This window comes from Ammospiza caudacuta, chromosome 8 (genome assembly GCF_027887145.1).
Source record: "Ammospiza caudacuta isolate bAmmCau1 chromosome 8, bAmmCau1.pri, whole genome shotgun sequence".
Taxonomy (NCBI): Eukaryota; Metazoa; Chordata; class Aves; order Passeriformes; family Passerellidae; genus Ammospiza; species Ammospiza caudacuta.
Window position 1 is genome coordinate 27,308,184 of NC_080600.1, and position 24,910 is coordinate 27,333,093.

A 24,910-nucleotide genomic window follows, 5' to 3' on the forward strand; every position below is an offset into this window, starting at 1 on the left:
GCAACTGCAGCTTCTTCCTGATTAGTCAATGTACCATTTCCCCTTGCTAGAAGGGAAAAATGCCTTTCTGGCTCACTTAAGATAGCCTGAGAATGAGATTTGCTCTATATGAATATGTATAATACTTAAAAAACTGCAGGCAAGTATGACAAATAAGTTGCAAAATGTGCTTGTTTAAACAATATGTCTCACTGAATATCAGAGCACATATTTGGTAGTATGAGTAGGAAGGTTTTCCCCTAGCACAGAGGATGCTCTGAGTGTGCTGTGCACTGATCACTTCACAGAGACAGAGGAAGATGACAGCATGAAATGGAAGATAACATCACCAGGTTTGTTTTCAAAGTAAGGTATAGGTATTCTTTATGTTGCATTTACAAAGCTGAAGTATATTAATAGCACTATTCTATGCATGTTTAGGTTTCCTCCAAATATACCATTTTCATGGGAATTATGGGCATTCACAGAATCCTTCTGTTTGTCTAACAACTTCTATGAGAAAAGGACAACAACAGTATCATAAAATAATACCTTCTCTGCTGTCTCATACCTAAAATACCTGAAGATCCCTGGCATTTTATTTACCATATATTCCTTCTTGTGCCAACCTTCATACCAACTAAATCAAAGGCTCAGTGGATAAAAGACTGGAAACAAAATAATTAATAGTGATGGAAAATGGACTTGTCAGTTAAATTCTATTCTCAGTATCATGAAACCTTTTCACAGCACAGCTGTCATGGCAAGACAAGATTTTTTTCTTAATTTATTTATGAGTTCTGCCATCCTGAATTACAACCACTGTTATGTGGCCCATCTCTGACAGTCACGAACATCAGTAGGCATCCACAAATATTCTCTAAGGTTACAAGGCTGTATAAGTTTAGTTGGTTAAGCTCAGGAGGAAAACAGAAAAGCCTATTGAAGCACCTAAACAATGCACTCAGCAGTACAATAGTTTCACAGAGAGAGAAACAAAGATAAATCTGAGAAGGGGAACTGATGTTAGCCTGAAGACATCTCAAAGAATCCAGTTCTTTTGGATAGCACATCAGGAGGAAAATAGTGTTTTTTCAAAGGGAAAGTCTAGAAAACAGATTTATAATCATATTGTAGCTTTGTTAACCTTGAAGGTTGAGTTTTATTAGCTATCTGCTGCAATATGCAGTCCTTACATTTGCAGCAGCACTATGGTGTGTAACTGCCATACACAGAAATTCCTATGCAGAAAAGCAGTGCAACTCTGGGGATACTGACAATTCATCTGAAAGCTTTCATTGTGAAATACTTCTAGGATGTCCCTTCACCCTACTTCCAAATTTAAGAGTGCATATATTTGAGGAGAAGAGGTTCAGTATAATGCTGGTACAGAAATAATTACTGCAATACATTGCAGTGCTACATGGTCAGCTTGAGTTTCAACTGTGCAGGTGCAACGCATCAATACACATAAAGGTACTGTAAAAATCCACCCACAGATTTTATGTAAGCCTTCCTAGATTTTGAAAGCATTGTGTAGACCAGGTCTCAACTACAAACTTAATGCTGTGGAGAATTGCTTAACAAGGAGATCCATTTCCAAAGTGGAGGGGACAAGTAGTAGGAAAGACCAAAACAAGGTGGGCACTGCCTGGGTGCAAATGAAGGAGAAAGACACAAACAAGTCAACTGAGTTGGGCAGGCACAGAGAAGTCTTGGAAAAAACAGAATAAAGAAAAAGAAATCCTAGATTCCAAGGTTTGTCAAGAAGCAAAAGGGAACCAGCAGTTAAACTCAGTGATGGTACTTGCATGGTTCTGGGAAAAAGAGGGATATTCTTGGGGAAGGACACACAGTATATGGCACAGTTACTTAACTGTAGGAAAAAAACTATAAAGAAGGGAAACAGAAAATCTATTTTCATATCTAACCTCAAAGAAATCATTACATGAATTGAAATTCAATTACATGCCTGGGACCATAATGAGCAACACTGTGCTCATCATCGCTGACTCTTCTCCTTCCACCTGCAGCTTAAGGGATACAGGGTAAGAACCAACCTAATTTGCATCCAATAATGATGTCTTTAGATTAATTTGTATAGATAATGGAAGATTTAAAACTTGCTTGTGCAAACAGTGGTATGCACAAAACCAATCTTCACAATGCCTTCTAGAAGCAGTAGTTTCTATAGCCTGAAATGATACTGAGATTGACATGATCTTGGCTCCCTAATTACATCAGAGTGGGATTTTCTACTCCTAATGCTTAAGTGCATGTCAATACCAAGACAGATTGCAATATGCATATTACTATGCCAAGAAATCACTTTAAAATTATTCAATGTAATCTGTTAATAATTGAGTAACTTCTGGTAAAGAATTATTAAAACAACATGAATTCATCACTTTGAAAAAAGAATTAATAAAAACCAAAAAGGTATATAAAATTCATTTACATACCAAAAATGTACATAAAGATCCAAGCAACCTCACCCTGAGAAATAACTGAACTTCTGTATTCCAAGAAAACTATCTTAAAATGCTTGTATTTTAAAGACTACTGGATTGCTTTCTAAATCACATTCCTTTCATCCACAATGCTTATTCTGTTTTCCTTTTAAAACCAGGGGGGTTTATCTGCTCCAATATGGGGTTCTCTTTTCCTAGCAAAAATAATATTTTATATACACTTTAAAACTGATGGGCATCAGCGTTCCAGACAGGTTTCACTAACTGGAGATATATTTGCTACCAGGGTAGGATAAAAACAGGAGGAGGAGAGTGCAGAAATAAGAGAGTTGCTATGCCAACCTACAAATGCTAATGGCATGACAAATACAAAAAGGTCACATTAAAAAAAAATTAGAAAGAAATGCTCTGATCAAGAAGTATTTGTACTTAATTTAATAAACAATGTAGCTACTCTATTCAAGTTCCTTCAAAACAATACAGTTTAAAAATAAGAAAAATCAGCACAGTACCACACTGGAAATCAGGCTTTGTCCTGCCCTTGATTTATCACTAAAATGCATTATTCTTTATCATCCATATTAAAAATATGATTATCTAGGAAAAAGTTACATATAAATGCTGAATGGATTTGCCTGTAAGTAGATCACTGTATTTATTCTGTATTTCAATACAGAGTATCAAATAAAATTTAAAAATGAGTAAAAAGTGCATTATGCAAAAAGATCATGCAAAAAGGTATTTTTGTCATTTTGAGGTAGAATTCTGTAATAAACTCAAAACCTACCTTCTACTTTAAATGGTAAAATACTAAATGCAATTTTTAAGAAATCTTTTAGGAGGACTTTCAGTCAATTTTCAAATATTTGGGTGTGCTTGATTAAAAACTTTTTTAAAAAAATCCCAACTGTTCTGAATGTTCTCTTCATCTAAGGTGTATTACGGCAGATATTAGTAATGACTCCTGTACTCTCAAATATAAGAGATGCATGCAGTGCAGTATTTTACATAAAATCCTTGCAACAGAGACTGTTTGTAACAGAATTCAAGCCCACCAAAAATACAGAATGGGTTTTCTTTTCACTTGAAATATGGTTTCAATTTGGTTGAAACACCAACCATTTAAAATTACTGCTTTCTTTGTCTTTCTAGTACTCCAAAGAGAGCACGAACAGAATGCCAACGACTTTTCCTGGGTCAAAGTCATGTCTTCACCAGGGCAAAGGAACAGTACTGGCATGTAGACAGACAACCTGCGGACATCAGAGCATCCTCAGAAAGCCCATGGGAGAAAAGAGGACAGCTGGGCCACAGCATTCACTAAAAACTTCAAATACATTCAGTGTTCTGACCATTTTATCATCAACTTTTGTGGTGGGCAACAGAAAACACAGAAATTTTACAGCGCAACCCAAGTTTTCTACCATAGATTGCAGATCCAAGATAAAGTTTTACATAAGCTTTGGTTGAGCATTCAAAGAGAAATGAGTTGCTCAACCTTTTGAAGATCGCCCATGGCTAATTAAAGACCTGCCAAGGCTTTACTAACAATTAAAAACTTGTCTTTAAAATCCCCAAAGAGGAAAATGCAAATAGCTGTTTTAATTAGCAAAACAGCAGATACTAATTAGCTTCTGTAACACAGTATGCTGGTCCTTTAAGGACAAGACCAGTTTCAGCCTGAGTTTGTTACCCATTTAAGCCATAAGTAGAAGGACTGGAATCAAATGCTGCAGGAAAAACTAATTCCTTGTGAAATCAGTATTTCCCAGTTTCAAGTACACAAAAGAGAGATTTTTATTTTGAGTAACTTTCATGCTTATCCATCTTTTAGTTTCTCTTTCCAGAACTCAGTTGAGTTGAGCAGAGACTGAGAGTACTTGAAATGCCTCGTGATGACCCCGTGAGGATAAAAATTGTGATATCTCACCTTCTGGGCAAAAGGCCACTGTGTGTGGACAGAGTAACACCAATATGTGCACATTTGCACAGCAAGCCCACGGAGCTCAGGTTGCATCAAGTCTGCTGTGAAAGCTGATTTGGGCATCTGATGCAGAGTTGTTGCAACTGACCACATCTTTCAATTCTCCCAATCTTTTGGGACTGGTTCTGAATAACTAAGAAATCTCAGATGAAAGAGAAAGGAATGGAGAGATCAGGAGAGGCTGGAATTAGCCTTTTTCTGTGTTCACAGCACAGATCCTTGGACAGCAGCAGATATACTCTTACAAGGTAATCATCATGCATTGATTGTCAGTACACTGCCATTTCTAAAAATCAGTTTCAAAGCTAAAAAAAATGTAAGTTCCATCCCATAAGAGCTGTATGTCTACAGCTGGGCATTTTGCTGTTAGTGGGGTCAGTTGCTACATGCATCATTGATAATAAACAGGATCATGCTACAAGTAGAAGATACAATGTGAGTGCCAAGTGTGAGATTTAATACAAGAGTTTAAAAGGCAATCTATTTGTGCTATCCACACAGAGTGAAAGAATAATAGAAAATATAGGTATGAAATAATAAACTCAAATAACTACAAAAATACTATCTCAAGTTTGATATCAGTGATATCAAATAATTCTGATATATGTGTTTGAAAACACCAGGCAGTGGTGAAATCTTTCTTTCAAACATCTGGAAGACACTTATTGTTCAGGACTTGTATTTGAAAAATCTAAAACTGTTGTGCTGGTATTCCAAAACTGTATGCCAGGACAGGTCAATAGATGTAACTGGAGGATGACAAAGGCTACTCTTTTATCATTCTGTGTGTTCTGCACATTTTACATACATTGCTCAGTTACCAAGAGCAGGCAGCAATAAAACACCACCCTTCAAAAACCAGTCTGGGATTCTGATTATTGCATGGCATTCTAAACAAAACCAACAACATCTATTGATTAATACAAGGATTATAACGAGAAAACATTAAGAAAATATAGACATAACTATGACTGTTCCCCTGCAAGCAGGACTGTCAAACTCATTTCTCTGAAATCTCTAGCAATATTATGGGATTCAGCTAATCATTAGTACAGCTACCCAGGAAACCATGTTTCTTTCCATGACAGATTTTAATACCTCACTCCACCTGGTAAATGTTTTCTAAATAATTTTTTGTCTTTGTATAGCATTTCAACATCTGATTTTCAAAATTATAGGAGGACACCATGTTCAAGGAAAAGAAAAAAATCTGCAAAGACTCTGCTATATGAAGGTCTTCAGAGTAAAATACCTACTTCATAGAAGGTGATATAAGTTATACAAGAGGATATTACCTCAACTGCATGCATGGTCTTGATGCCTGTTGCTTTCTCTTCAAATTAATATTCCTTTGTCTACTGATTAAACTATTAGAGAGGAATAATAATACTTTCAGCATAATGAGAGCGTGTCACAGCAGAACTATGGCTTCTCTAACTTGTTCTGTGTATTAAGGTACATAATGTACATTCAGATTCAGGCTTTGCTAACTATTTTTCTAGTGATAATATACACAAAGCTCAAATGTTTTCTCTGTTGCTGTGTTCTGTTTTTCCCAGCTTAAAATGCAAATGAGACATTTGGTAGAGACACTCCTGTTTTTCCAGTGAACAGAAGATGTGGCACTGTTCAAGCACTGTTGCTTTAGGGCCCCACCCAGCTCATGCAGAGGGTTCAAATGGGTTCAATGAAATAAAGAGATTTCTGGAGAGGGATTTTCATTGAAATGTTTTTTAATTAAATTTTATTTACTGATGTGACCAAGCTTAACTGGCCTCAGGACAGACTAGGATCTTGTCCTTTACTAGAACAACATTTTTATTCTCATATCAAAGAAACAGGTCTGTGAGGGTTTACTTCTCAATGAAACAATATTGATAAAAGCAATTCACTTTTTTATTCCCCAAGTAGATTAGTACCTGTTTAAACTTCACAATAAAGTAAAGCTGTTTAAATGGAGCTAGATTAAAAATCTTTGTATTAAGAACAAATTGATTATGAGCTACTGAGATCCATCTAACAATTCCAAGTCCACTTCAGCTCCTGTAAATTAAACTTGGAGCTAAATGCCATGGAGGTAAAAATAAAGGAGGTACATCAATTTATAACCTTTTAGAAAGGTAAACCTTTCAATTTGGGGGAAAAAAAAAAACCAAAACAAAACAAGATAAATATGATATACAAACATTACCTGAATATCCTGTTGCCATGTAAAGATTATAAATCATAAGTACAAGGTTACAGGAAGAGACCATGAATTAAGTCTCATTAAATAAGAATGAATAGAGATCTAAAACCGAGGTCCCTTTAAGTCCTATTTTTAATTCTAGGATTTCCAGGTTAATTATATTGAAGCTTTTCCAAACCTCAAGTCTGGAAATAAATTTTTTACTTATCTTAAGTAAATATGTCCTGCTTGTACACATCCCCCCAGTAATTACTACTTCCATAAGACACCATAGTGACTGAGTAGCTTCTACATGCTGCAACTGCTGCAAACTCTTCCTGCTGTGCTCCTTGCAGAGAAAACAACCTGTGGATAAAAAACCCTAACAGTTTAAGAGAAGAAATCTTACTTACGAGTACTTTGTCAGCAGCTCCAGATTATTATGCATGTTGATTGGATATGTCTCACTGAGATGAAACAGCTTCTCTAAGGCCTCATAAATGAAAATGATGCAGATAAGAGAAGCAAAGGCTTCTTCAGTAAACCGGGTAATGTAGCAGACTAGGGAGCTGGCATCAGTTGCAACAAGGATGATGCACAGGATTGCAGTCCACAGCCCAATGCTGGCTCTCAGAGAAAGGTATGACAACCCATACTCTCTAAAAAGGAGAGAAAAAAACACCAACTCACTCAGCCTTTTGTCCAGCCACATTAAATGGAGACAAGGCAGCTCCAAAATTTCCTTTTTGGGGACAGTCTGAATCAGAAATTATATACTTAATGTGAACAGAAGATCTTATCAAGTCACCTCCTGACCAGAGCTCTTCCCCCAATTAAGAGGACACAAAGAGTTCTATCTCTATTAAAGTAATCACATGAGCAGCTTTGAGAGTAGTCACACACAAAGTGTATAAGGTCCACTCACTTTTTATCCCATATCCTGCTTTGTGAACAGCCAACACCTGTCAATTTCTTTTTAAGCTGTGAAAGAGTAGCTATAACAACTTTCATCAAAATTCTGTAAGCCTAGTGCATATGATAATAGAGCTCCAAACACACCGTGTGACATTATCACAGCAAACTGAAAGGTCTGTCGGAAGGTGCGAGAAATTCTGAGTGCTAAGCGGGGTTTCCTACTCTGTGTTGTGCAGGAGATCCTGCCACACAAGTCCCTGTCACAGCAGTGAGGCAGAAAAGCAGACTGGATAGCAGAGAAGCATGATGGCTTCCAAATGGAGACATCATTTTTACCCACACTGTGGCAGAGACATGACAAGCACAGCACACGAGCCTGAATGTGGCTCTGACACGTCACCCCCTCTCTGTCCAGGTGAGGGAATGGCATTTCTGTATTAGTGACTATTGAAAGAGGGACCACTTCTACTGCCTGCACTTTCTTGGTGAGAGACAACACCTTTCAAGTTAGGGATGAGATAAACCACTGATTTAAATATATTACCTCAGAGTAGAGAATGAGAATATTCAAAAGAAAACCCAAAAATCCCCACAAACATCCTGAAGCAGTCATTCCCTTCAAAACAGGGGTGGGAGGAAGGGAAGGGAAGGGAAGGGAAGGGAAGGGAAGGGAAGGGAAGGGAAGGGAAGGGAAGGGAAGGGAAGGGAAGGGAAGGGAAGGGAAGGGAAGGGAAGGGAAGGGAAGGGAAGGGAAGGGAAGGGAAGGGAAGGGAAGGGAAGGGAAGGGAAGGGAAGGGAAGGGAAGGGAAGGGAAGGGAAGGGAAGGGAAGGGAAGGGAAGGGAAGGGAAGGGAAGGGAAGGGAAGGGAAGGGAAGGGAAGGGAAGGGAAGGGAAGGGAAGGGAAGGGAAGGGAAGGGAAGGGAAGGGAAGGGAAGGGAAGGGAAGGGAAGGGAAGGGAAGGGAAGGGAAGGGAAGGGAAGGGAAGGGAAGGGAAGGCTTTAAAAGGAAGAAATTTAAGAAAAATTCACCTTTCTGCTTTACCAACTCACTGCATAATTTTTGGACTCTGAAACATGATAAAGGCAACAATTTATCTTGTAGTGCATTGCTTAGAATTTCAAAGAATTTCAACTTTGGGATAGGTGTCTCTACTTTTACCTAAAAACAAATGAAGGATGAGGAATATCATGATCTTCACTTACTTGCAAAATTTGAATAAGATCTTCTCAAACACTAAAACTGGTCCTGTGCTGCCAAGAATAGTGAGAGGCTGTCCACCAAAAAGAGAGTAGGCAATTCCAGTCATGGATGCTCCAAACAGTGATTCTATTGCACTCTGAATACAACACAGAGAGAAGTGTCCATAAATTTTCAAACAGGTTCTTTTTGCAATGTCTTAGTCCATAGCCTTCTAAACATTGAAACACCAATATATAAAGGTGATTCATGCAACAGTAAGGAAATACAAACCACAAAACTAGGACTATAAGTTTGTTTTAAAAGTTCAGATTTAACACATACTATACGACCTTCAGTTGCTTCTCCCAGCAGACCACCAAATGTGATGACAGGAGACATGCAAGCACAGTAGAGAAACAAAAATGATGCCAGACACTGCAGACTGAGAGCATCCCTGAAGTCACTCCAGAAGAAGGGGGCTTTTCTTTTGATATCTAAAATTAATCCTCCAAAAAATCTAAAGAAAACACAGAAGAGTTCAAATCAATTAAGGTGGCACACAAAACTTTCTTTTACAATATTGCCTCAATCACACTGCAGAGATGCTACTGTTCCTTGATCAAATGATTCATACTCTTATCCTTCACCCTTCCAAAAAAAAAAAGTTTATAGGAAGCCTGTCTTTGTAACTTCAACCATGAAATTATTGTGGTTTTAAAACAAACTAATTTCCATGTCTCTTTTATAAATTCTTCAACTCATCATCCAGACACCAAAGTTCTGAACAGTTCCTTGCTCCCATGCACTAAACCAAACTGTTTATTACATGAAATAATTCTTTACATTAATTAGAGAGGTATCACAGTGCCTATTTGCATACATCAGCTTCACATTCTTTATTTGAGAACCTGTTCCTAAATACACTTGATGACAGAAATTAATATATGCTACCATTTTTCAAGGACAAGAGCTGTCATCTTTTGTCATTTACACTGTGTCAAGTATAATCAAATATTTAGGAACAGACGGTCCCTTACAAAATACCATACAGCTAAAGTAAATAACCCCACAATGCTCTTTTCCTCACAGGCACACAATGTATCAGATGCTGCAGAGGTAAAGGAGAAGGTTGGTGCTACTACCTCCTAAATATTAAAACAATCCTTCAAGCTGTCAATTAGCAGGTTCTCTGGTGAGAGAACAACTTCCAGCCAGACTGGCCATCACCTGCCCTGCCCCAGTGTACACCAGCACTGCAGCTGCATCTTTAGCTTAATGCTAAAGGCAGGAACGGTATTTAAATATCAGGAGGCAGCAAAGTAAAACATCTATTGCCCAGCTACAATGCACTAAGGCAGCCACTGACAGCTGATGCACTTACACCACACCACATTAGATGAGAGGAAAGTATTCCTTGGGGCAAATTCTTCATTCTGTGTACTGCAGCCACCAAGGTAACCACAGCCTCATGTACCAGGACATATCATGGCTTACTGAGGTAAAAAAGAAATGCTAGAGCTGCCCAACCCAGAAACTTCAACTACAAAAGAGCTGTAAGTATTCACAATATATGGCACAACACTATACCAAGTTTCCCTTCATCCTGTACAAAACCAAGAAACATTAATCAAGTTTAAGAAAGGTCTGACCTTTGTAAATATTAGAGAAAGGAGGTTGCAATAAATACAATGAGAAAACTCAAACCCTCTTGCCCTCTCCTGCTCTCTGCAAATGAGCATGTATTGTCCTCTTCAGCTACGTGGCACATGCAAATCAGGACAAAGGCCTGAAAGAAATTATGCACCAAGACACTTCTGAGAGAACCAGACCCTTGTGATTCCCTCTGAACATCACTTTGAACACCTAAGATTTGGAATATGATTCACTAACTTTCCAGTGCGCTGCAGTTCTGGTCCAGAGTGTCCCCCAGGATGTTCTGCTTCCCCATGGGCTGCAGTTCCATTTGGCACTCCTGGGATCTTACGCTTCTCCTACCAGAAGGAAAAAATATTTCTCATGGGTTTTAGTACTGAAACAGTTAAAAGCTTAAACATGAAAATTTAATTTTAAGATTCGTCAGCATGAGCTTCTCATAAGCTGTAAAGGAGTTCTATTACCAGACAGTTAATAGTGAAAAGAATTGTGATTCTATGAAATTTAAAGAACTGATCTCAAAAAAATCTTGTATCAGAAAACATTTTAAAGAGTAACAAGCCTTGATCAATTCTTGCAATAAGCTTAGAACAAAAGCAAACGATGGCTATTTGGAATATGCAAGGATGCTTAAGACCACTTATCCCTGAATTTACTATCTTTAGATACAACTGCCTGTATTTACTCAGGAGAGAACTAGTACTGAACTAAACCAAATGTCAGCACTATACTGTATGCTTGCAAGTCAAGGGTTCTTCTAAAGAAAATTAACCTAAAATAAAAACAGCATGCAAAACATAGTGACTTTGCTAAATGCTAAATTAATGAGACTTAAATCTACATAATAAAAATTCACTACAACTTTTAAAAGTGTCTGAATTTTACACTGTACAAACCTGAGAGGGAACATTTTTAGGTGGTTCTATTCGAATTGTTGGGTCCCACTCTCCAGGAGGGAGAACAGTAACCTGATCAAGAAACTCATCAATTCCAGACACCAAGTCATTGCGGTCCTTTGCTTTGTAAGCAACATCATGGAATACCTGTGAAAAATAGAGACGTGTGTGTGGGAGGAAAAAGAGATTGAAAAGCAACTGTCTCTAAAATAATGGCCCCACTTCTCTGAAATAGAGCACACTTTGTAAAGTTCCCACCGAACAATCTCAGCTTCAACTGAAAATAGCTTCTGGTACTTAGCTCTCATAGAGATTCCAGCTGCTACAGAAAAACATCTTTATGGCGTCTAAATATTTGAGAGATTTTGCAGTTTAAACAAAATTAAATCCACTCGAAAGCAACTGTGTAAAATGGAATCTTATTGGTGAAGACATCTTTGCTTATGAATATCGTTTCTCCTTTTGTTATCCCCTTACAGCAGTATAATCTGGGCTGTCACAGGATCATGAAATGAGTTAGAATGCTGGTTGTCATCACCAGAACGATTAGGGACATTTCATCTGAAGGATTGGAGATTCCCTATTACACCTCTTCAGTTAGTACAAAACTGAACCATGAATAAAAATACCTCATCTGTCATTAGTGTTGCAATAGATCTTCCAATCTCATGGTATTGTTGGCCTTTACCCAGTGGTCCAAGAAGAATGAACAAAAATCTGCAAATTAAAAGAAAATCTGAGAAATTGTAAAGCATAGATGGTTGAAATGAATATAAATATTACAGAAATATCTAAAATGTGGACTAGAAGAATCTCTCAGATAAACACTATATATAATCTCCTTCAAGATCCTCACACATGCATTTAAACATGAAGCTTTGCTTAGAAAAAGAATATGAAAATAGCTTCCAAAAATATGTCATAAACTTAACAGTCAGTCTTGATTGAGGCTACCAAAACCTCCTTACATAATAAACCTTAACTTACATAATAAATGTATACAATTCTAATCTATGTACAGCACACATTATTTTACTTAATTCTGTTAATTCAACAGAATAGTTATGGTTACATAAATTATTGCAATATTGGAGATGTTAAATTTACCCAAATAAAATAATTTAAAAATAATTTTTACTCCCATTAAGGCTCTGGACAGTCTCTACTTGAGGCTGTAAGCAAGTAAAGTTCTATAAAAGGCAAAGGATTTGTTCAAACAAAATAACTAAAACTCTCAGTTTTGCTAAAATGCAAAAGACAGTACTCTGATGTATATTACTGATTTTTTTTATTGCATACAAATTTTTGCAGAAACATTTTATTGTCCTAATTAGTAACTATTTTCATTTTGACCAAAAATCAAGAAATCTGTTATTCTCCTCTTTGTAGTTTTTTTTTCTTGTCGGAATTTGGGAGAGATTACAAGGAAAAGCTTTTTCCAAAGCCAATTCCCTCAGTGTTTCTTATACACATGCAAAAACTAGAAAACATCAAAAAGGTAACATCCAAAGTAACTACAAAGTACAGCTCAAAGAAAATGTTTATTTGGTTAGAAGCAAGAATCTGAGTCTCAGCATTGCATTTCATAGCATAACATGAGTGTGATATGTGAGTGCCCTGAGCATCACAAACTGGAATACAATACTGCATACTGTTGGAATTCTACTTTCATAGAAACTAAAAGAGGGAAGGGGAAAGAAAGACAGAATGTGTGCAGAAACATATGCACAAATTAATTAAAAAAAAAAAAAAAAAAAAGGGGAGATGGGGGGTGGATTCCGCAATAATTGTTAAGTTAGTGAACACAGAAATGGGAGAATCACTCTGGAGTTTTGATCTGAATTAACCTCAGCAGGACACAATGTAACCACAGATCTATCCCAATTTTCTTCTATTTGAATACAAGGTCTATTTTAGACTTTTTTTTTTTAATTCCTCAATTTGTTTTCAGAATCAAAGTACTCCATCAGAAAAAGTTTCAACTTGGAAAAAATTAATTAAAAAACAATTTATAGTTAAAAGTCTCATTTTTTACCATGCAAAGTAAATTTCTGAAGAAGTAAAAATTTTTTCAGAATATATTTACAGCATGTTCTCAATCCATTCACTCACTTTCCCTAGTCAACCAAATTAAAGTTTGCTTTTCGCCTTTTCTCAATTCCATCTTCATTTTGTTTTAGTTCTGTACAAAATGATGCAGTATCACACAAGTAGTTTCAGTTCCAGATGAAATATTCTATGAAGTTGAATATTTCACCTTAGTAAGATACTTCATCTGGAGTAATACCAGTTTGCTTGGATAAACTGTTTGTTATCACGTACATTTCTACATCTGTGAAGTACCCAAAACTAGCATGTGTCTGAATATACCCACACATCATTTACAGGGGGAGCGGAAGGCTGAGAGATGTCTCTGTCAAAGAGCAAACCAAATTCCTCACTCAGTAAATGGCAAACCAAAGGGTCACATCACCCTGTCCCCACAGGGTCCTCAGGGGAACACGAAGCAGGACAGCCCAGCTGTACCTGGTTGGAATTGGAACTTCAGCCAGGCCTGTGAGCAGCACTGCAGGAGACAACCTGACAAAAGCCACCACGGCGCGGTCCAGGAACTCAAGCTCACCAACCAAGATGTTTGATGCTTCAGCTCCAGGTGGTATCTTTTTCATGAAGTGTAGGTCAACCTGGGGAAAGTATATTAAATTACAACCTAAAAGTTACTCACAGGGGTTTTTTCTTTCCCCTGCTTTGTTGACAGAGTCTTTCTGATCACTGCACTATAACCTTGGCTATTTCAGTTGAGCAGTTCCACTGTTCTTGTCTGTTGAATATTTTTCTTTCCATAAAAATGTTTCTCTAAACCAAACTAGATATTAATTATTTGACTGATTTTTCTTGGAAACAAAGCACTACAGAATTAATTTATAAAGACAACAAATAAAATTCAAAATATTTTTAAGAATATAGGATAAATATCCTAGTAATGCTTTTTATCTATACTCATAACAGCATGAATACTTAATAAAAATCATAACAGTAGAAGAAATTAAGACACCTTATTTTTCCATAATTATCAATTCTGGAAATCATTAATTCATAGCTGATAGTTGTTGTGTTATTATCTCACTGATAAGAACAATAGATTCCACTACACACAATTTTCCTTTTTCTACTCTGAGAAGCTTTTTTGTTTTCAGATTTAACAGAAGACAGTTACCCTTCTGCTGAAGTAACAGAAAATAAACTATCATGAGCTTTGACAGCCTCAAGAGCAAGAAGAAAGCAGAAGAAAAACTTTGGAATTTTAGGCAGCAATGTTGATTTTTGCAGAATGATAGAAAAACAGAGACACAGCTTCATCATGATATTCCTATAATAAGCTCAAGGTATTTGTGAAGGATTTTATGACTCTAGACTTTTCTCTCTAACAAAGACTGACATGGAGTAATAAAGTATATAATGTATGTCTAATTTAATTATGCACCAGTATTGTCTACATTTCAAAATGCATGAATTTTGTCATTTGCTTTCCTTTTATTAATCTAAACACAACAACAGCAACCAAATCCAATATAAACTGTTAAAGTGGACCATTTTAATGTCTATCTTACAGCCATCTGTCAGTACTAGTTTGCATAGTTTTTGGTAATATTTAGAAAATTGTTTTCTTGCAAATGGCTCTGGCACTAAATCAGAATTCAGATATAACACAGTTGCCTGTGTAATGAAGTCTTGGTTTGCTGATATCACAAAGAGATATCTAATGCTTCCCTAAGCTACAAAGATGAATAAACACCTCACAAAGTTAAACAAGAACCAGATCAACCTGGAAGGTTGGAGACCAAGTACTTTTAAAGGTAAATTGAAAAACTGAGGTAAATTCTGTTCTCCACTCAAATAATGAAATAACTCTTCAGGATTAAATACATAACTGAGGTTCATTCTGCACCTTATTTTGGTGTCACAGGTTATTTGTAATTGAGAGGAAGAAAGCAGTCTTTCAGGCATGTAGAAGTTTGCATTCTGTGCTGAGTTTACCTTGTGAATGGATGGATTAAACATTTAAATGCATTTAGCATTTAATAATTTATGTCCCATATACAATATGCTACAGTTGTGACAATGAGCTCCTCTAACATACAGATCACAAGATTCAAATTTGAAAGAAACATTCTGTCTCCTGTCTACAAGAAAGTATTTCCAGACATTTCCTGTACTATTTCTCAGCTTGAGATTCTAATACTGTCTAATATTGTTTAGGTAGTGAAGAGAACCCCATTGAAAGGAAAGTAGCTGGCAGAGGAGCAAACTGAGCAAACACACCCAAACCCCAAGGGCACTGCTTTCACTGCATAATGAGAGTGGAGGTGGTCCTGGAGGGAATTTATGGCAGTGGCAGAAGCTACACATGTAGAATGCTTCATCTAACCTATGCATAATGCATCTCTTATCCCAGGTCTTTAGCTGGAGAGACCTGATGTGCATCTTAATCTGCACCCTAACCTAAGTCACATTCCTGACCTGACCCTAAATAGTCCAGGCAAGCTCCAATGAAATATAAAACTGAATAACAAATGCAGAGACCATGTCCCTCCAGGGCAACTCAAAGACTGAAGAGTGGTGGACATCTAACCTGAAACCAAACATAAACTGACATGAAGACAAACTAAACCCAACATCCCTTCTTAGTAAAACATATTAATCAAATTTATTTATAAGCAGGCATTCAACACCAGTCAGTTGCTTCACATTGCATTTGAAAGAGCAAACTCTGTCAGAATGGGACAGGGGTTTGTCTCAGAAATGATGTTTCCACACAGAGCACAGGGATGCTGCTGTGAGAAGGGATCTGGGTACAGTCTCTTCATCCGTTTTGTGTTTCAGGAGAATTAATGTTCCCTTCAGTCTTTGGCATAAAAAGTAGAAATGAGCCAGGTGAAGTTCTTAAGCCATCACCCCCATTCTGCTCAGACAGGGGCTAAAGTGGTGCTGGGACAGATCACCTCCCCCTCACCCTGAGAACACAAAGTCCTGGTGGTGGCAGCAGAGGAAGAGCAGTGACACATTTACAAACAGCACAAACCATCTCTCCATGCTCCTGAAGTAACACTCAAGACACTTTCAGTGCCTGTCTCACATTTTTCATAGATAGATACCAATACAATCAACACAGTCTCAATGCAGTTTCCAGATTAAGTCAGCTTTTTGAATCAGCTCCAAATTTGGAATATTAGACATAGCCCAAGGGAGACAGATTAGCAAAGAGAGAATATGTGAGGTAGTCAAAGGTGCTTTTTTTGTAGAAGATAAATGAAATTAATATCTGGAATGAAATTAAAGCAAGAAATCACAATACTCAAGAGAAAATTACTGTACTGCTCTACTTTCCTCTCAATCTGTGCATATAATTCCAATTATAACCATTGGGAGTTATTGCAATAGCACATTTCAAGGGGAAACTGCACTTATGCATCTTCAAAAGGATAAATGGATCTATTTAAAGTCAGTCAAAAAGAAAGGTATTAGATTACAATCCTTTACTGTTATTTCATTCCTCCTAACAAAAGTTCTTCCTTTCATATTCCTGACTTCCTTGTTGGTATCCATCACTGTTGAGGTTAGAAAAAGATGAAATGTTGATTTCTTCCAGCTAGTTTAAATGGGAATAGCTCTTTTGATCAGCAAAGCTGCAGCACTACAAAAATAATGAGTGAAAGATCAAATGATGCAGCTCCCATTCTTGTTTAATACAAACAGAATTTCAGTTAGAGAACTGATTGGGATTTGGATCCTAAAACACTCAAAGCAACTGGAGAAATGTTCAAGAAAAGCACTACTGAAACTGAAGTAATTCCCTTCAGTTCTGCATAAATTAATTTTGAATAGATAATTATATTTATATTTTATAACCTTTACCAATTTTACATCTTGATATTAGAGTACTGGCAAAACCAATTAGTTTTACTTAAGACTTTAATATAAATATCATGAAACCAATATTGTACTTGACTGTTTAAAGCATAATTTTAGTTCGAAATGTGTTTAAAGGATTATTATCAGATTTTTAACAGCTTGCCACTGTTTATGGATGTTCTCGCTGCCTCTACAGAAATGTGGTTCATAATACATTCCCAGCCAGCCTCCTTTTTTCTCATTGTCATTGACAGAAAGATCAGTTTCCCCTCTCATTTCAGCCATATACAATTCATAGTCTAGAATGTTCAGTCAAAAATTCAAATGATGCAAATAGCTACTGCTGCTAGGAAATAAGTCTGGCACCAGATGGAGCAATCACATAACTCTACTTTTAGCTCAGCTGCACTAACATTAAAATTCAACAGACTCAAAGTGCTGTTCTTCAGAATTTTGGTTTAAATCACCTTTCTTCACTTACTCAACCTTTGTTGCACTAATGTGTCAGCTGAAGTCATCCATCCCTGTCAGGCCTGTCATCTGTCCCCATTGTGACTGCCTTAGGTACATACAGACTTCTTACACAAATGAGGATTCTCCTTCACATTAAAGCTGAGGAGCTGTTTGCTTTTCTTTGCTATCTAACATTGAACTGTCATTGCAATCTCCACTACTGAACAGTTAACATCTTTTGTAAAGTGTACTGAAAGATCTTGGCTTGCCAGAAGAATTAAGTTGTAGGTTTACAGAAACACATTCTGTTTGAGACATCTGGAATCCACGAGTTCAGGTTATAAAAAGCATAGTTTGCATTCACACATCACTTCTACAGAAAGTAAAAATCTGAGGTAAATGTGAATTATAGGAATTCTGAATTACTTTCCTACTTAGATAATTTTCTGTTAATTTGTAACGTTTCTCCTACAAATATACACCTATGATATTAAATTTATCTGTGTTCCTAAACTGTGATTTCCTCTTACATATAATTTAGAAAGAAAATGTAAGATTCTGTTTTGTCAAAGAGAAACCGTACTGCAGTGCACACAAAACTTCAATGCTAAAGTGAAATCTACACTTTACAGATTTTCCTGACTTGTATAGATTCATTTTATTTAATTTTAAATATCTGTTTGGCAGCCAGGAAGCTCTCTTCACCATCAGTGAACACTTACCTTGCTGAAGTCAACAGTGCTGTTTTCTCTGCTCACATCATTTTTGTTTTCATTACAGGCTGGAGTAGCCTGTGGGGAAACAACCTGACCTGCTAAAAAAAGTACCATTATTACAGGTCTATAAATAAAGCAACATCCAATGACACAATTATTAGAGCTCTGCATACATTTCATATCACAGATATATGATGCACCTAAACATGGCATTTAAATTAAAAACTTATTTAGAATAACACATTCTCAAAAGATAGAACATTCATCATGTGTAGCTAGGAATGTGAGAAGGTAATTTCAAAAATATAAAAGATACTGTTGGATATTAGAAGACAAAATTTCTATACCAATTAAAGCATACAATTCTAAAGATATACATTTGGGGAAAGTCCTGCCTTCACACAGCTCTTGTAAATAATTTGAGGAGCTGCCAATTTTGGGTAATACCTGTCTACAAAAGTAATCCTCATTGACCTAAATAGGATTATGAATTTTCACAAAGTTACTCATGTGTATAAGAATGTCCTGATTATAACAACTACAAAAAACAACATAAAAGTGGACTGGTATAAAAATAAATATATTGGAAAATAACTGATTTATAATCTCAGTATTGAAAAATGTGATTATGGACATGTATAAAACAAATGTTTCAGTAAACACATTTTCAAAAAAAATCCTGTGAGGATTCAGTAAAATATTTTTTTAAAAGTATTAAAAAATTTCTCAAGATGAGAAATGTTTTAATACACCTCAGTCTTGTGGAAACAAAGAGCAAGTATTTTGGCAAACAGAATTTTGCCAGAAAAAGCTCCAAAAGAAAAAACAAAGTCGAATAACAAGTCTATGTCAAATGAAGCATATTTTTACTTAAAGCCAACATTGCCCCTGCACGTGGCCAGAGCCTACCATGCACAAACCGAGGGTGTGGGGCTGGCACAAACCCCACAGGGCACAAACCCCACAGGGGCACTGGCCATGCCCTGCTTGCCTTCACTCTTTCTCCCTCTCTGGCATGTCAGAAGCCACACACAGCTCTGAGCACCACAATAAAGTACAAGAGAAAGTACCAAATATATGAGCCAACTATCTCTTACTGCCCTAACACATACCCAGGAATAACTACAGAGTCCAGCTGGCCCAGAGTCAGCATCTCATGCCCAGCATATATTTGTTTCCATAGCGAATAAAGTCTCTCATATGACTGAGAAATGATGATGTGAAAACATTGGTTCTGGTGAAAAATCAACCTAAACTTGCACAGTAACAAAGACCATATGTTCATGATATTTGAAGATGAAGACAGTCAGGAAGTCCTAAGCTCCGCACATTGTCTGGGCAATGCAGGAGCCACAGTGTGGCCCCTCACTCCTGCAGCCAGGCAGGCCCCGGCCTCAGCCTGGACACCGAGCACTGAGCAGGCCCCGGCCTCAGCCTGGACACCGAGCACTGAGCAGGATCAGCCTGGACTCTGAGCACTGAGCAGGATCCAGCCCCAGCCTGGACACCGAGCACTGAGCAGGATCCAGCCCCAGCCTGGACACCGAGCACTGAGCAGGATCCAGCCCCAGCCTGGACACCGGGCACTGAGCAGGATCAGCCTGGACACCGAGCACTGAGCAGGATCAGCCTGAGCAGGACCAGACACTCGCAAGGGCCCCTCAGCCCCTGCCAAATGCTGAAGGATCCAGTTTCTGTCACAGCTGAGCAATACAGGAACCCTGAGTCTGGTCATGAATTCCCAGCTGAAACACTTGCTCAAGGAAAATGCTGGTTTTCATGAAAATCAACATGTCATTTTCCACTAGACAAATCTCCCATGACATAAAACAGGTTTTAGACTCATGTGTGCATCCTTGCAGCACAGACAGATATTGCACTTTGATTAGGTAGTACATTAACAGAATGTTTAAAAATATATTGCTAGAAATCCTATCTTTAAACTGAAAGTACTTCCATTTTTCTCTCTGATTCAGGGCAAGGACAGATCAAAATAAGAATAGAAATCAGGGCTTTTGTTCAGCTCTACAGTGAAATAAACAGAGAATGACAAACAGACATGACAAGCGTGTAAATGTAAGCAAGTAGAATAAAAATAAAGTCAGGATTCAAATTTACATATAAAAAAATAAAGGATTCATTTTAGAAATCCACATATTAATGTAAATTAAAGGAATATAAAAAGAAGCTATTAATTCCTACACGTCACAGGAGAAATCTTTTGCAAAACAGAAGCCTGAAATTATTACATATGCAAGGTGTTTACAAACAGTCATTCAATTTGTCTGTTTTAATTAGAACTGAAAGAAAAACAGAGTTCCATCATTGTTACGCCATCATCTTTACAATATGTATTCCAGGGCACTACTTCACATTGTAATTATTTTTCTGTATTGTTTATTTAGCAGTCCTTGAATTATTTTCACAGGAATCATCCTGTAGTATTACAGCTATTTAAAATCCTTAATATAAAAATTATATAAATTTTATTTCTAATCTATTTTGGAGATTTTATTAATGTGACAAAAATAATCCTTCCCCTTATTCACACAGCGAGGGCATAAAGCACTCAGGGAAAGTTTCTGTCTTAACTCGCTCCTAAAAACTTAAAATCTAGTAGTAATAGAAAACCTGCTGACTCTTCATTTTTTTCTTTTTAAACACTCGTCTATACCCAAGGATGTATGAAAAGGGAAATAGTTGTAATAATTACTTATACTAATATACATATTACATTAGAAAGAAGCTACAGGAAAGTAACCAAAATAGTAGTTCATCATCTTTCTTTGCTAATTAGGCATTTGCACTTGTTTTTTTCTGGACCCAAAAATTCAAGAAAATGAGAGCAGAAATATCTGCCAGAGAAAAATATATTGACCAACAAAGGAGTCAAAGCATGGATCACTTGTTTAAATACTGAAGTTTTAACATCATAATTGGAGGTGTCAAAAGCAATCAGCATAACAGTCCAGAGGACTTTTAAACATTGGGTCCACCTTTCTTTTAGGAGAAAAACATGTAAAGATATACATATAAGGAATAAAAAGCCACCACCAGTAAGTATGTGAAGTTTTTAAGAATAGCATATGTTCTTTTTCTGTGCCAACAGAAGACCTCAAACTTTGATTTACCCATATGCTGGAGTAATCTGAAAGAACACAAGTTTTACCTTGAGGCAGAAAGACATGTTTAAATAGCTCTACAACTTCGGACAGCTTTCTGGATCATGGAACAACAAGTTTGGGTTTTTTACTGTATTGAGTAGCAATCAAAGATACAAGGCAGAGACAACAGGTAATCTCTTTCCACCAAAAAAAAAAAAAAAAAAAAAAAAAAAAAAAAAAAAAAAAAAATCAAAGTAACCCCAAACTCTAGCCAGATTTTAAATGTTTGTCATGGTTTACTACTTCTTTTGTTTGAGCTGAAAATAAGGGGTTTAGGCTGCTACAAATGGTGAAGGCATAAACCATCAACTCCCTACAAGAGGGAATAAGAGCAGCAACAGCCTCACCATTCCACTCTTTGCTGCCCTCTCCTCACCAGCTCCATTTCAACACTCCAAGCAAAATGGTTATTTACACCCTGTATGGGGTAAATACAGAATTTTGTTCTTCTAGAGTGCAATGTAATACTTTTAGTCACTATAAAGCTGAAGCCTGGATTTTTCCTGCAGTCCACCTACATAAAGCACATGAAGAGCTGCATTCTTCAAGAATTCATCAGAGCCATTCACACAGTTTTAGGAATCAAATGCACAATGTGGTATAATTGAAATATCCAAGGTACATACAAAGGAACTTAATACATAACAAATAAAATCATGCTGTAATTGGTGTAACAGCTTTCCTATGTAATAAAAAGTCAATATCAACACAGTTTTAAATTCATGTTTTAAAAAATTGCATATATAAAAAATATGTCTTTTTTTAAATAATGTGAAATTGCCAGAGCTTTGACTAGAGCAAGAATTCACACAAAAAGCACTCTTGCATGCAAAGTCAAGCCACTTATAAATCAAAATAAGGTCCACATTTGTTACAGTAATGGAAGTTTGCATTTGTAGATACAGTTTGCCATTTTTGAGACAGTCCTGACAAATTAAAAAAAAAATAATCTCAGTAAATTAATCTCATATGTAACATAGTCCTCCTCCCTAAAATTTAGAACTTAAGACATTTAACTGTTTATTGTGGTTGTTATTCAAAATCCAAGATGTCTCCAGAACATCAATGACAAAAACGCAGAACAATGTAGTCAGACACAAATCACAGTTAATGGAAACAAATTGGATGCAACCAACACATCAAAGAAAACTAAATCAGAAAAGAAGTTGCTTATTTTTCTAAACCATGCATATTTCTACCATTCAGAAAAAAAAAAAAATCCTCATTTTCAAACTCCTTCAATCTCCAGACTGTTCACTGGAATTAGTCACCAATTCTCTAAATCTAAATGGACAACACTGTCTGGGTAAAAACTCAAAGATTGAAAAAACAGCACGTTTTCTTCAGTATATGATAAAATTCTATATAACAGAGCAGTGACAGCATCTCTGCAGGCTGAATTGTGCGTGTGCATTTAGGCCTCCTGATGAACATTTTTAATCAGTGGGGAATCATGTCACTCCCATTGTACTTCTGTAACTACAGGGAGATTTGGTGTTCACTGATGGTATACAGTTTAAGAGAATGAGGAAGAAGTCACTTTAGCTGTTTTTCTAATGCTAGGCCTGAATATCTCAAGCATAATTCACGTGAAGTCATGCATTATAACTAAAATGCTGTGATTTGCAGTTTTATAAATTGATGCAAGAAAATGAACTTAATAAAGAAATGGCACTGTCCCCCCACCAAAACAACAAATTCCACACAAACTTCTCTTCAGTGTGCCACAGCTGCAGACAAAGGCCTGAGGTATTTTTTAAAATCATCATAGCAAGAAGTTGCATGCTGAGAGGAAATTGATATGAAGACATGGGTGTACATTTGAAATGGTCTGAAGCCCAAGCAAGAATAGGTATTTATACTACCTCTGAACCTTCAGGGAGTTTACAGAACCCAAAGGATAGGAGATGAGGAAGGTACAGAGATGAGATGAGCCTGTTAGAGACAGACACAACAAAGACAGAGCAAAATAAAGAAATACAAAGATGAATGATACAGTTTTATACATACAGATTACACATCTTATCATGGGTACAAGGAAATGTAGAGAAAGAAAGAATAATATCAGATGAAAATGTTCATAAATACAAGTTATATTTTAATAATATAAAAACCTGTGGAAAATACAACCTCATTAAAATATATACATTTAAGAAGAATCTAAAACAAGATATACAGCATTAGCAACCTTAAGGCAGAATTAACTATCGTTGAGTTTGTCTTCTCTTCAAGGTAAGCTGAAGCAATTCCCTGATCCTGATCAAATACTTCAGAAAACTTGTGAGTATATTGATGGCATTGGTTGTGATTTACTCACAAAATCAAAGTGCATGGTCATATATTTAGGAATGCCTCCCCACCCTCTTCATGGGGCTCCAGCTCATATCCAGCTTTCTCCACTTGACAGTATTGACATGGGAGGTTCACATGCTGTAAGCTCACTCTGAGTTATGACATAAATCCTTGAACTGATCTTCAGAAAGAATTGGGAAACTGAAGAAGGTAACTAACAGCATAACATAACTGAGAATTTTGACTTTCCAGAATGCTGAAGGATGCTATCCTAAATTAGGACAAGCATAGGCTCCAATCCCTCTGCTTGTGCTCATACTGCCACAAAACAATGAAGTCCAAACCAGCCCATCGTACCAACTGAAATAACTGGGAAAAGGTTTAAAACAGAACATGTCAAAATGAACAGTTTCAGCAGCTCATGCTATTAACTCCAGAGAGTCCAAATTTAATATGCCATTGCTTCCTTCGAGCTCTTTGGAATACCAATAAAGGTCTGCTTGGAATTTCAGAATTTCTCAGAATCAGACGTGACATGTGGTGTAACCCAATTTTTACACTAATAATGTGCCTGCTCTGATGTCATGGGAGAAGAAACTCTTATAAATGGCATAAGTATGGAACAGAAAACAGGCATAAGATCATGTTATTGTGGGTAAGGAACACTTCAGCAAGGTGCATGAAAATAAAAGTAACTTAGCCTGTCATACTCCTCTCCAGAGTTCCTTCTTCTAGGGCTTTAACCAGTATAATGTCTGTTAGATTTAATTATAAATATATATATTTTTTAATTAATAAAATATACATGTCCCTAGACTAAAAGTTAAATAGCCAGTCAAAACTTTTAAATTTTTATATGATGAAAACTTCTTTTCCTAACTACATTTTCACAGAATAAGTTATTTTTTCGTGCCACACATGCTTAAACTCTGAATTTCAGAACCCCTTTTATAAAAGGGGAGAGGCTTATGAAATTATTTTAGCATTCCTATAAAACAGAGAGGCGTCATACATTGGCAGTTGTCTTTGGCTTTTTAGGCTCACGTCATAGGAATTTACAAACACAGCTCTGAGGTATCAGAGCGTGAAACCTACTCATCTCAATAAAAATAGGTTAAATTGATTTAT

The 24,910-nt window shown here is 36.6% G+C and overlaps 1 protein-coding gene across 5 annotated transcripts in view; it reads right to left on the reverse strand.

Moving 5' to 3' along the window:
* SLC4A10 (solute carrier family 4 member 10) overlaps nucleotides 1-24,910 on the reverse strand; it is a 146,884-nt gene that overhangs the window by 27,151 nt on the left and 94,823 nt on the right. For 4 of the 5 annotated variants that reach the window (XM_058809717.1, XM_058809715.1, XM_058809719.1 and 1 more), the window contains exons 7-14: nucleotides 18,333-18,424; nucleotides 13,771-13,928; nucleotides 11,874-11,961; nucleotides 11,245-11,391; nucleotides 10,586-10,686; nucleotides 9,038-9,212; nucleotides 8,719-8,852; nucleotides 7,015-7,260 (exon numbers count right to left, since the gene is read on the reverse strand). In XM_058809717.1, the coding sequence (XP_058665700.1) occupies nucleotides 7,015-7,260; nucleotides 8,719-8,852; nucleotides 9,038-9,212; nucleotides 10,586-10,686; nucleotides 11,245-11,391; nucleotides 11,874-11,961; nucleotides 13,771-13,928; nucleotides 18,333-18,424 (1,141 nt within the window). The remainder of the gene's footprint in view (nucleotides 1-7,014; nucleotides 7,261-8,718; nucleotides 8,853-9,037; nucleotides 9,213-10,585; nucleotides 10,687-11,244; nucleotides 11,392-11,873; nucleotides 11,962-13,770; nucleotides 13,929-18,332; nucleotides 18,425-24,910) is intronic. The other variant, XM_058809716.1, reaches the window with a different exon arrangement.